Source organism: Centroberyx affinis, unplaced genomic scaffold (assembly GCF_046629955.1).
Source record: "Centroberyx affinis isolate AG114_WGS23_722 - 3 ecotype Tasmania unplaced genomic scaffold, CSIRO-AGI_Caff_v1 ptg002979l_1, whole genome shotgun sequence".
NCBI classification, from domain to species: Eukaryota; Metazoa; Chordata; class Actinopteri; order Beryciformes; family Berycidae; genus Centroberyx; species Centroberyx affinis.
In genome coordinates this window covers 129,480-141,344 of record NW_027281086.1, presented here as the reverse complement: position 1 = coordinate 141,344, position 11,865 = coordinate 129,480, and the positions used below count along the sequence as shown (strand labels likewise).

Here is an 11,865-nt window from a genome sequence, read left to right as displayed (position 1 = left end):
AGACGTCACACATAGCTTGAAACATATCTGGGACTGGGAGGGTTTCATTTTTATGGTTGTAGTGTACAGTCAGTGTTCAAAGGGCTCTGCGTGTGTGTAAGTACATCTTGCCTATACTGTCATTTGTTTGATAGAGAATCTGTTCATTTTATAATATTGCCGATATAATTTGATGCATTTTTGAATCTCTACTATATTCCTTTAAGTGTCACTTATAGAATGATTGTAGTGTCTGAATTACTATTACTTTTATAAGGCGACTTCTTCAAGACTTCTTATGAGTGTAAGATTACTTGTTACATAAGTCTGCATACTTGCCTGATGAAACTGTATCATAATCTGTTTGCTTCTGGATTGTTTTAAAACCGGTAAAACAAAAAACACAGGTTAGTTATGTGTTAAAGAGGTAGATTTCCACTTTAATCTCTTGTTGGGTGCTTCAGTATATTCCTAATGTCCTTTCTCTCACAGGCAGGCGGAATCACCAATGGAATTTGCCTGTGGGTTTGTTTATGTCCCACCAGCAGCCAATCAGAAGGACGTCCAAAGATCAAATCCAAATGTCATTAAACGCTCAGGTGTGAGTTCTTTTAAACATTCCCACACATGACATTAAAGGAAAAATCCATGCTAAAACACTAAATGCAAGTACATTACAACACTTCATCACAAAATAACTCATTGAACATCACAGATCGATGATATAATAAGTGTTAGGGTATCTGAAGATGGATTTTTCCATTAATAAGACCTTTCTTGCTGATTCTGACTACTGAGTTGCGTTGTGCATTCAGCAGTGTAAACAAAACATTGATGGAAGTCCATGTTAGAGAAGATATTTCTCTTAAATCCTCCTGACTATAAAAACTAAGCTCAGCACAAGCCATCTGCCACCTGAGTCACACTTTCATCACAGCACACAGGTCATCACTGGACCAGTTGTTTGTCTACGCTTACATTTCCCTTGCTAGACAACTGTTCTTATTTATTTATTTCCGTGACTTTTAGCCCTCCTCCCTCCCATCAACCGGATGCGTCCTCGCAACCCTCCCCCTCCTCCTCCAACAAACTCTGCCGAAGCCAAAACAACAAAATCCGCCCAGACTGCTCAGAAGTTCATTGAACACTTGGAAAAGAAAGAGGATGTGAAGAAAGATGTAAAGCCGTCTTCCTTCTATGAAAATGCTGAATTTCACCTGAAAGCAGGAGCGGCTTCCTCTGTCGACACACCGCCTCAACAGATAACTCCACCTCGCAGGACAGGTATTGTTTTACAGTTGGTTGCTTAAGATGTGACTGGCAATATAAAACGAATGGTGGAACCAGTATAGCTTGCTGAGTCACTAACCCACAATTCTTTGTAAATGATTTTCAGAGAATAGTGGTGATAACTACAGGGATTGTCTTCAATAGATGCAATTGATGGTTTAAAGGACTAGTTCACCCCAAAATGAAAATTCAGTCATATCTACTCACCCCTATATCAGTCAAGACTCCACTGAAGTTTGTACGACCACCAAACACACAGAGAGCTAGCCCACATGGTTTCATCTCAACCGTTTCACAAACTATTGAAGTGAATGGGGCCATCTTTTTACAGCTACAAAAAAAAGCCTAACATGTCCATCAGATTTCTCCAAACAGCTTGTGCAGCGCAATCCAAGTGTTTTGTAGCCATACAATTACACTGTGGGTTCAAAAGTTCAGTATTTACCTTATTATCTCCTATATTTTCCTCACTGACAATGCTTTGCTATAAAACACACCCTATTTGTGAGGAAGGTATAGGAGATATACATATATAGTATATATATATATATATAGTAAATATTGGACTTTTGGACCCATGGTGCGATCATTTGGCTACAAAACACTTGGATTATGCTGCACAAGCTGTATGGAGAAGTCTAATGGCTATTTTATGCTTTTTTTGGAGCTGTAATAAGATGGACCTGTTAACTTCAATGGCTTGGGAGACAGCTGAGTGAACTAGTCCTTTAACGCTCTGATCCACTTTACCCAGCTCTTCTTCCACCACACATGAGACCCGCAGCAAAGTCGCCACCTTACAGCCAGCCGCTCCCTTCCTCCGACACCAACAGCCAGACTTTCAACTATGACCTTCCCAAAGAGGAGCCTGACATGAACACCGATCCCTGGGACCCAAACTACTCATACAGTATCCCAGAAGGCAGTGGGGGCGAGGTGAAGCTGCCAGTTGATACTAGCAACAGTGTGTCAACACAGAAGGCAGGTGAATATGACGACATTTTTTCCTCACTGCAGTCATTTTTAATTTCATTCAACACACATGCATGCCAGATTTTAAACAGCCTTGTGCAGATTGCTCACAGCAGCAGACAGATCATCCAGATCATTTATAAACAACAACTGAAAACATATATTTTTAATGTAGCTTATAACTAGTAGCAGTCTGTTTACCATTCTAAATTATTTTAGACCTTTGATATCTTTATTATTTTAACTTTATTATTTGTGCCGTCTTCCCTTCCTTCTTAATTAAATTGTTTTTTATTGCTCTTTTATCACTAGTTGCACCCCTTGTTTTGTTATTAAACTTTTTATCTTTTTATCTGTCTTTTTATTTGTTTTTGATTTATTGCTAAATTGTGATGCACTGCATTTTGTGTATGAAATTCTTAATATTATCATTATTATTATTATTATTATTATTATTATTATTATTATTATTATTATTATCCCAATTTCTTCTGCTCTCATCTCAACCTTCAGCTCCACCGCTCCCTCCGAGACCCTCGTTCATGAAGTCGGTCCCAGAGTACCTGGTCTTGCTGCCTTCCTCCCGCAAATCTTCCTCATCCTCGCAGACCTCGCCCTCAGCTTCGCCTCTTGACTCAGCACTTACTGGTAAAGATGTAGATTAATATGTGATCACACTCTGGGCCTCGAATAACAGCCTCTGTCCTGCTGTCAGAAGGACAAAAGGAAGATTATTTCTTTATGTCTAACACAAGAAGCCTATTTTGAATGGTGTTGTGGTTGAATTTTTACATCTTCAACACAGGCTCAGCAGATAAAGGGCCGCTTCCTGGGAATCCAAACGTGATCCTTGTCAGTTTGGGAAAACTGCTCTCAGAGGAAAGAGGTTAGTAGACATTTGCCGCCATCACTTGAACCTCTATTATCTGTCCTGTGGGTTGACTGTCAGTGGGTATATATCCTAATCTACTATGTTAGCCTGTGTTAACCAGTGTGTGTGTGTCTGCGTGTGTGTGTGTGTGTTCCCAGCGCTCCCCATACATGGAGAACCCACCTCCTGCTCCCAGTGTGGCTCTGTGCTGGACTCCTGCTATGACAATGTGGTAATTAGAGCTTTCATGTGACCTTTATTCTGAAATAGATAACCTATAAGTAGTAACATGATTAAGAGTCATTGATCTCAAATGCAAGTCAGTACTGTAAATCTCCTTACAGTCACTACTGGGAAATCGAGAGTATAGAAAAAATCCTAGAGGCAGTCAAGCATTATTGATCATAATGTAATGAAACAATGGATGATGGGTATAGGCTCTAGGCTGGTTTGTGTCTCACTTAATGTTGGTTTAATGTCTCATTACACGACATGCCCCAGGATTCAGTCCTGGTCTATTTTTATTCAGTATTTATGTCAATAGCCTGGGTCAAAATGCACCGAATGCCAGTCTTCATTTTCATGCAAATGATGCAGATGTTTACTGGTATGAATCAACACCCACAACACAATCTGCTTTTGACATTGTACAGTCTCAGTTATATCAAGTGTAGTTTGTCTTCAATGCAGATAAAATAAAGTTAATTATTTTTACTAATGCTATAGGTGGAAACTATAAATTCCTTCAGACACTGTAACCACACATAGGAAACTGAGGTAGCATCTTATCAATATTTTTTTTTAATAAAATTAACTATCTTTCTTCTAAGCAACATATTGTTTGCCTGAAAAAAGAAAGCTGACATTGAAGTAGTTGTTATTATTTATAACAACTACTTATTTTAGAAATTGATTTTATTTTTCCAGAGAAAGACTGCTGTGTTCTTAGCTGTATTTGTGAGTGTTGTTGTATATGAATGCGTCAGCTCAGGGTTGGATGCTGTTAACTGTAAGGCCTTCACTCATCAATGTACAAAATATTCCAGGGCAAGTTGCCCATCTGTGTCACTGCGTAGGCTCAATCACTGGTTATCTATGTATTTATATTGAGCACAAATGTGGTGGACAGTAAAGTCTGAGGTGCTGCTGTAAAAGCTACACTATAGGCAACAACTCAACTTCAGTCCCTGGAAATCATGTAACATGATGTCAGTAAACTGCACACAGCACGCCCATGTTTACCAACCTGGACAGTCTGTGATCGCTTGACTAAAGGAAACCAAAGAGATGAGAGAGGAAAAGATCTAACGTTGGTGAGTCCAGCTTCCTCTGGACGGAGCGCTGCTTAATGTTGTTTAGGAGACAACTTTATATTCCACTCTCAAATTTTGATTTGTCACTTCCAGAGAAATGACCACACCCAACACCAGAATTTAATCTGATCAAATACAGAGTCTCATTTAAGGGGAGATGGGACACTCTTCTCTATTGCAGTCCCACTTGGTGATTTCAGCTGACATAAAATGTTGCTAGGAGAGATATAAACTAGAAATCACTCCTCATGAGTTTAAAGCAGTTGCTTTTTCCTTTCCTCTCATTTCTTCATGGTTCTTGATGGGGGGTGGGAATAGGTTAACTTGGATAAATAAAGGTCAATAAAACAAATCAAATTGATAAATAAAACGTTCCCTCCCTATGTTGAACTGCAGGTTAATGTGTGCAACTTCTGTGAGCCGTGTGAGGTGAGGAGTCCCCCCACCAAACCCCCCTGTCCCCCAAACGGTTACCAGGACGGCCTGTTCCTGCTCCGCCCCGACGACAAGCTCCTGTCTCCTGCTGACGCTCTGCTCCTCCTCTGTATCGACATCTCAGGCTCCATGAGTATCACCTCCCAGGTAAATGAAAGCCATATGACTGAGACTGCTGTGTTCAGGGCCACTGGAGACTGCTGGGATTTACAAATGAAGAGTTTTGCTCCAAAATGAGGTATCCACCATTTAAAGAAAATTACACCCAGTCTCACATATTGACTGCTGGCATGAAAGTGAAGCACATTAGGGGTTAGTATTGAAGTTAGGAGTCAATGAAAGACATTTTGCATAGAAAATAGTTTAGTTTTGTGAGGACAGAGTCATTTAAATCATTTCAAATATTGCCTGATGACTGACAGCAAAATCTTTCCAAAATAAGAAAAATGAAACCCTTAAAATACAGCCTGTGTTGTTACTGTGTTTGCTGTCTGCTGCTGAAGGTGTCAGAGGGAGAGCAGGTTGTCTACAGATCCCGTCTGCAGGTGAGCCCATTTTCCTTTCAGTCTTAAAGTCTAAAGTTTCCAGGTGTACTGCACAGCAAAGTCGTCAGTCGTCGTGAAAGTCAACACTGTGCCAGTGTTTATATAAGTCCACACCCATCAGCGCTGATTTAAATACTCTAGATAGTTTAGATCCATATCAGCTCCATGAGTGGACAAACAACTCTCCAATCAATTCTCACTCTCCATTAACTGTCACTTAGAAATCAACACATGTTAACACTGGGAATTTGCTGTGTGTGTACATGCACAATATACCACAACAATAAGAGCATTCCATAGATGCTATCGAGATGCTATTAAAGATTTCAAAAAAATATATATCAATGTATTCAAACCAGTTTGTCCAGGACGCTGTGCTGCAGTGTGTTCAGAAACTCAGTCAGCAACATCCAGACAAAAGAGTGGGTCTCATCACCTTCAACCATCAGGTACACAACTGTTACACACCATTTCCACTGGCTTGATCACTGTAGACAACAGACACAGACTTGATTGAGCTCTTAAAGCTCAACTGTTCACTATAGCCTTTAATATATCATTTTCTCCCTTTTATTTTCTTTAGTCATTTAGTTCTACCCTTTTTAAATTTTGTGTCTGTTTGCTATTTGAAATATTTTTTCAGTCGTTTTTTTTGTCTCATAGTTCTTGTTGTTTCTAAATTGCTTGAGTCATTTTATCTTTCTGCTTTCAATTTAATGTTGTTAAATTGTAATTATTTCTCTTTTTTTACATTTTTTCTGCTGTGAAGTGTCTTTTGAGCACCTTAAAAAACACTATGCACATAAAAAGTATTATTGTCATTATATTTTTATTATTATTTATTTATTTATTGTTCACCCACTGATATTTGTGTTGCCAGGTGACAATACATGGATATGAGGATTTCACGTCACGTTATCTGTCGGGTGCTGAGTTGATTGACAGCGAGTACCTGAAGGAGGCCGCCTTCAGCTTGCCAAGTCCGCCTCCGCTCTCACGCACCAAGGACTGCTTACAGAGAGAGGTCCTGGGGTAAGAACAAAAAAATTGTAGGTCAATAATCAATCATTTTTGTACCATAAAATAACAGTTTGTAATATTTGTTTTCATGATACTCCTCATGTTGAAAGATTATGTGAAAGTGGGGCCACAGCTCTGGGTCCAGCTGCTCTCCTGGCCGTCGCGATGGCCTCCAGACAACCAGGTTCAAAGGTGAGCTTGGCTGTTCAGTCGTCTGATGAAATATCTTATTTGCTTTTCATATTATATTATCATATATCTGTGTTTCATTTGGCTACGTTCTAAGCAATGCAATCCATCCTTGTTGATCTCCAAGGTGATAATCTGTACAGATGGGAAGGCCAACACAGACTTGGGGAATCTGGAGGTGGAGGACAACGACGCTCGCTCCCTCCTCTCATCCACCATCTTCTACCAGGATCTGGGGGAATACGCTGCCAATCAGGGGTTGGTACAAACCTGTACAAATGGCTCCACAATGGCTGCCGCTCTAGCTGTGCTGTAATGAAATTTATAGTGAAATACCCTTCTTCCACTAGTGTGACAGTGTCTGTGCTGTCCCTAGAGGGAACAGACTGCAGACTGGATGAGCTGGGCAGACTGGCAGATCGCACCGGGGGGAAAGTAAGAGAGAATGTGATTTATGTGTAATGTGTTTAAGTAATAGTGCCAGCCTTTTTTATTATGTATCAAACTTGTCAAATCTTGTGTTATCTCTTGTCCCCTAGGTGGTGATATCAAGCCCTCATCAGCTGCACACAGAGTTTGAACAGATCATCGAGAACAGGACCATAGCGACACACTGTAGCGTCACTTTACTGCTGCCCAAAACACTGTAAGATCTGAAGCACATTTCTGTGTGTGTTTAGAAATAAAACTGTTTCTAAATCTTGGTTTAGTGTTTCACAAAGTGGTGTAGTTTCTTGGCACATGAATGGACATGAAGCACGTTAAGTCACATTACTAACAACGCCTACATTGTTGTTCTCCCTTGCCGCAGGCGTGTGAGAGGCGAGAGGGAGGCGGGGCACCGGGCGACCAGAGAGGTGGGGAACGTGGCTCCGGACACAGAGATCACCTTCCAGTTTGGAGCCAATGAACAGGATTCAGAAGGTGAGATACCGGGATGTGGGAATACGATAAGAGAAGAAATTTGTCTCAGACTCAGTAAAAAGAAACACCAAAACAGGCTTTAGCAGACGGGTTACAGTACAAGACAACAAACAGACAACATAAATGCAAAACGTGTAGACAGTCCAGTATGCAGACATGAATTTTTGCTGTGGTTTTCTGAGCCAGTCTGACCTCTGACTCCTCATAGATGGCCTGAAGGAGCTGGTTCTGTCTGACTCCAACCTTCATTGCTTGGATTTCTTGGATTTTAGTCATACAGACAGATTTCCAAACCAAACCAAGCTGTGATACCATATCTAATAATGCATTTTAGTACAGCATGATAAAAAAAAAACGCAGCATGTGCTTTCTCTCTCCTCCAAAATTCCTCAGAAAATTATTGCTAAATAACTATCTGCAACTATCTCACTCCGTATTTCTCAGTGTTTGTCTCTCTGTGTGTTTTTTTAGTGTCAGCACCGGCCTCTGGTAGCCGTGTGTGTGTCCAGCTGCAGATCAGGTACAGACAGAGGGACAGACAGACGCTGCTCAGAGTGTTGACTGCAGACCGAGAGGTGACTGATGACAGGTGAAGATGACGTTCCCAAAATCACAATATCTCACTTTTGTTAATAGAGTCGGACCAAGAGGGAGGTTTTGTGTGTTAAAAAAGTATCAAACAACATGCTATTTCACCTGCTGCTATAACATACACTCAGTGGACAATTTAATTTACCAATTTAGGCAAGACAAGGCAAGGCAAACTTTATTTACATAGCACATTGCATACACAAGGCAAATACAATGTGCTTCACATAAAACAGAAAAAAATACATAAAATGACATTAAAAACAAAAAGAAAGAAAAATGTTGAGCAGTCACTCTCACACTAGTGACACCTCTGGTCAGCCAGTATAACTCTGAGAGTGACTCCCTCAATTTTTCCTCTCAAAAAGGATATTAATTTATATGAGATCTTGAAGGATTCTTCGAAGGAGTCTAGAGTCTTTCCAGTGGTCTTACCCCCCCTATAGGCAGGCCTCACAGCCCCTATAGGACTTGTAAATGTTCCTGTAGAACAATACACAGATCATCTAAACAATTACAATTATAAACTTCAAGAAATCCTTTGAGGATCCCATCAGAGCGGATAAACTTCTCACCAGAGTTCCTCTAGACTCCTGTTGGGATCCTGTTTGTGACGCCAATTTATGAATAATTTTGCATAAAATAGGTAAAACATAAATAAAAGAAATAAAAGAAATAAATAAAGATAACACCTGTTACATCTACATACAGATGATTTAGCAGAAGGCCACAGAGAAAAGGAATGTTTTGAGCCGACTTTTAAAAGAGCTGACAGTGGGAGCACATCTCAGTGCTTCTGGAAGTTTATTCCAGTAATTGGGAGCATAATTACTAAAAGCAGCTTCACCTGATTTAGTTTTCACCCTGGGAACTAAATCTAAAAATGGGAACTGAGATGCGTCAGACTAGGCAACATTTTCCCTCTCTTCAGTCATCCAGTTTTGGTGATCACATGCCCACTGTAGCCTCATCTTGTTCTTAGCTGACAGGAGTGAAACCTGGCATAGCTTTCTGCTGCTGTAGCCCATTCGCTTCACGGTTCAATGAGCTGTGCGTTCTGAGATGCTTTTCTGCACATCACTGTTGTACCGGGCAGTTAATTGTGTGCTTGTTGCCTGTTTGTTAGCTTGAACAAGTCATTCTCCTCTGACTTCTCTCATCAACAAGACGTTTTCACCCTCAGAACTGCTGTTGCCTGGATGTTTTTTTTGTTTAGGATAATTCTCAGTAAAGTCTAGACAAAGCTATGTTAAAAATCCCATGAGGTCATCTGTTTCTGAGATGCTGGAAGAGACGCGTCAGGCACCGATGATCATACCACGTTCAAAGTCCCTTAAAGCACTCGTCTTGCCCATTCTAATGTTTAGCCAAACAGTAACTGAACCACTCGACCCAGGCTGCATGCTTCACATACTGAGTCACAGTCACATAAGTCATCATCTGGAGGAGCGAGCTGTTTGCGTAAAACGGGGAAGAGTGCCTCATAAAGTGGCCGCTGAGTGTATCTGTGCGGTGACACGATGAAAGGGATGAGGTTGTTGATGTTGATAAAAGTATGATGCCGCTCCTTCTCAGCTCGGCGGCCCTCTCCTCTCTGTCCCTGGCCATCGTCCAGCTCAACTCGTCGCAGGCCAGCGCCGCTCTGGCTGTCAGAGGTCGCTTCCTGGACGCCAGGAGGGAAGGAGAGGCGCAGAGGAACCTGATCGAGAGAGCGATGTGAGTGACAGATGTAGAGACCTTTATCATTCTATCTTAGACTAGGTGAATATGTTTTTTCCAGCTCAATTTCATCAGTCATGGCTGCAAGGTTCATGTCATCCTTGTTTTTTTTTCCTCAATGAAAATTTTTAAGTTAGGTAGAAAACTGAGATACTACCTTTAAAATTGAAAACCTCCAGTGAGAAAAAAGTAAACCCTTGAGCTGTATGCACAATGTCCAAGGAAATCTAAGTTCAAGAAGCAGGGAAGAGACTAAAAGCTTGAAATTTAAAAAGCCTTGATTGTCATGGCTTAGAGCCAACATGTTTCGACCATAAGGTTTTCATCAGGGCCCTGATGAGTCCCTGAGAAACTCGATTCCTGTTCCCAATGAGCACCTAGAAAAATAAGGACAGAAGTGTTACTTCTGTCTGCCTCTCTGACGTAGTTAGGTTTTTGACTTTCTGAAATGTTTTGTTTACCTGGAAATATTTAATTTGTTTTTCTAAACCAGTGTTTGTTTCAGCTGCATGAAGATATTTTTGTTCTTTAAGATCAAGTTGATAATATCAGCAAAAAGAACAGGAAAGCACTGTTGAGGAGCATTGTGTGTGTGTTGCACAAGACTAGATCATGATGTACTGACTGCTGAAAGCAGTGTCTATGAATACATATTGTTTATGAAATGTGCCGTCTTATACTTAGGCTGGGCAGATACTGTAAGTGGTGTGTCTGTGTTTGGTTGCAGAGAGCATAATCGCAGTGCAGAGGACAAACAGACGTACCAAGAATGGGTTAAAACCATGGAGCCGATATACAACAACATACATAACTACACCAGGGTGAGCTTTTAATAGCATACTGTGCATTTAATGTGGTCCTATACCTCACAATGATCATCATCACCACACTGAAACTTAATCACTGCACTCTTTAATTTATTTTTTGCAGAGAAAATCAGTCATTTCAGACTCACAGGTAATGCACATCATGTCATAAAATCACTCAATTGTAGCTTGGTGGTAAAGCTTTGGGTGGCAGCTTGGTGGTGGCAGCTAACCATTCATTTACTCTTGGAAATCTGCATTGGTTGAATACAATGAATTAATTATCCGTATAAAATTTTAGCAATTAGCATTTAATGAATAAACATTTCACTGTGTTCATTGTGTTGTAGGATGTTGCATTTTTGTGCTCTCAAGCATTTGTCCATCTATGTCCCTTATCTTTTCCATTTACTCCCCTGATAATTCCTCCTTTCTTCTCCTCCTCCCTCCTCCCTCCAGTCTCTAACAGACACGGGTGCAGCGCTGCTCTACAACATGAAGCACAGCAACAGGAAGTCCATCTCACTGAAGGATAAACATAAAGCCTAGCCAACTGTCACTCTTCACCTTTTACCTCTGTGGAAGCAACTGAAGTCATGTATAACAAATACAAATACGGGGGTGACTGCCGTTGGCTGGCAAAAACTAAATGATTAATGCTTCACAATGCAAATAATGTATTACAGTAGAATATATCAATTGTAGATATTGCCATCTGTATCATAAAGAAATTCATTTCTGAGAGTAAGACTTGCTTAAGTTCTTCCTTTCTGTGTTCCAGGTCACAACTGCTGTGACATGGGTGTCACAACACCACTGGGTGTGTATACATGGGTGTGTATTTGACACCATCCTTTCACCCTGACCAAAGCACACAAGAAAAACCTGAGTCAGAAACACCATCATACAGCTGAGACACAGATCCTCCTGTCTCGGAAAAAACAAAAAACAAAAAAACAAATATACTTTCAAGCCAGTAGTTAATTTACTTCTGATCATGATTATTCGGTTGTAATTAGCTTTAACTAAACTTGACAGATGTGACATAATAGGAAAGAGTACAAGAACAACTTCGCATTACATACTTTACACCCAGAGGTTATTTAGAAGATACATTAATAAAAAGATACCCTGAAGCTTTGTTGAAATGCCATGCATAAAGTCTAAATCAGATATGCCTTCAGTGATTTAATATGGTAGAGACAGAAAATGCT

General features: G+C 40.4%; 1 protein-coding gene across 3 annotated transcripts; it reads left to right on the top strand.

The window, feature by feature from the left end:
- The first annotated feature begins 43 nt into the window (after positions 1-43).
- Positions 44-11,246, top strand: LOC139658901 (circularly permutated Ras protein 1-like). Of its 3 annotated transcripts, none has more exons than XM_071537085.1 (21): positions 44-96; positions 472-578; positions 1,009-1,263; positions 2,024-2,254; positions 2,755-2,889; positions 3,056-3,127; positions 3,271-3,344; positions 4,822-5,007; positions 5,364-5,405; positions 5,765-5,854; positions 6,286-6,437; positions 6,536-6,617; positions 6,742-6,872; positions 6,965-7,049; positions 7,154-7,260; positions 7,426-7,538; positions 8,010-8,127; positions 9,702-9,842; positions 10,573-10,666; positions 10,776-10,802; positions 11,111-11,246. In XM_071537085.1, the coding sequence occupies exons 1-21, from the start codon at positions 53-55 to the stop codon at positions 11,198-11,200; spliced, it is 2,376 nt and encodes a 791-aa protein (XP_071393186.1). In that variant the 5' UTR covers positions 44-52; the 3' UTR covers positions 11,201-11,246. The 3 variants fall into 3 exon arrangements, with proteins under 3 accessions (XP_071393186.1, XP_071393187.1, XP_071393185.1); XM_071537086.1 differs by having other exon boundaries at positions 3,047-3,127; positions 6,758-6,872; positions 6,991-7,049; XM_071537084.1 differs by having other exon boundaries at positions 3,047-3,127.
- The last annotated feature ends 619 nt before the right edge of the window (positions 11,247-11,865 follow it).

Coding starts and splice junctions, on each gene's coding strand:
- LOC139658901 (XM_071537084.1), top strand. CDS start 53: ATGGTTGTAGTGTACAGTCAGTGTTCAAAGGGCTCTGCGTGTGT. Junction 6,873..6,964: donor GAATACGCTGCCAATCAGGG/GTTGGTACAAAC, acceptor TTCTTCCACTAG/TGTGACAGTGTCTGTGCTGT. Junction 8,128..9,701: donor CGAGAGGTGACTGATGACAG/GTGAAGATGACG, acceptor GCTCCTTCTCAG/CTCGGCGGCCCTCTCCTCTC.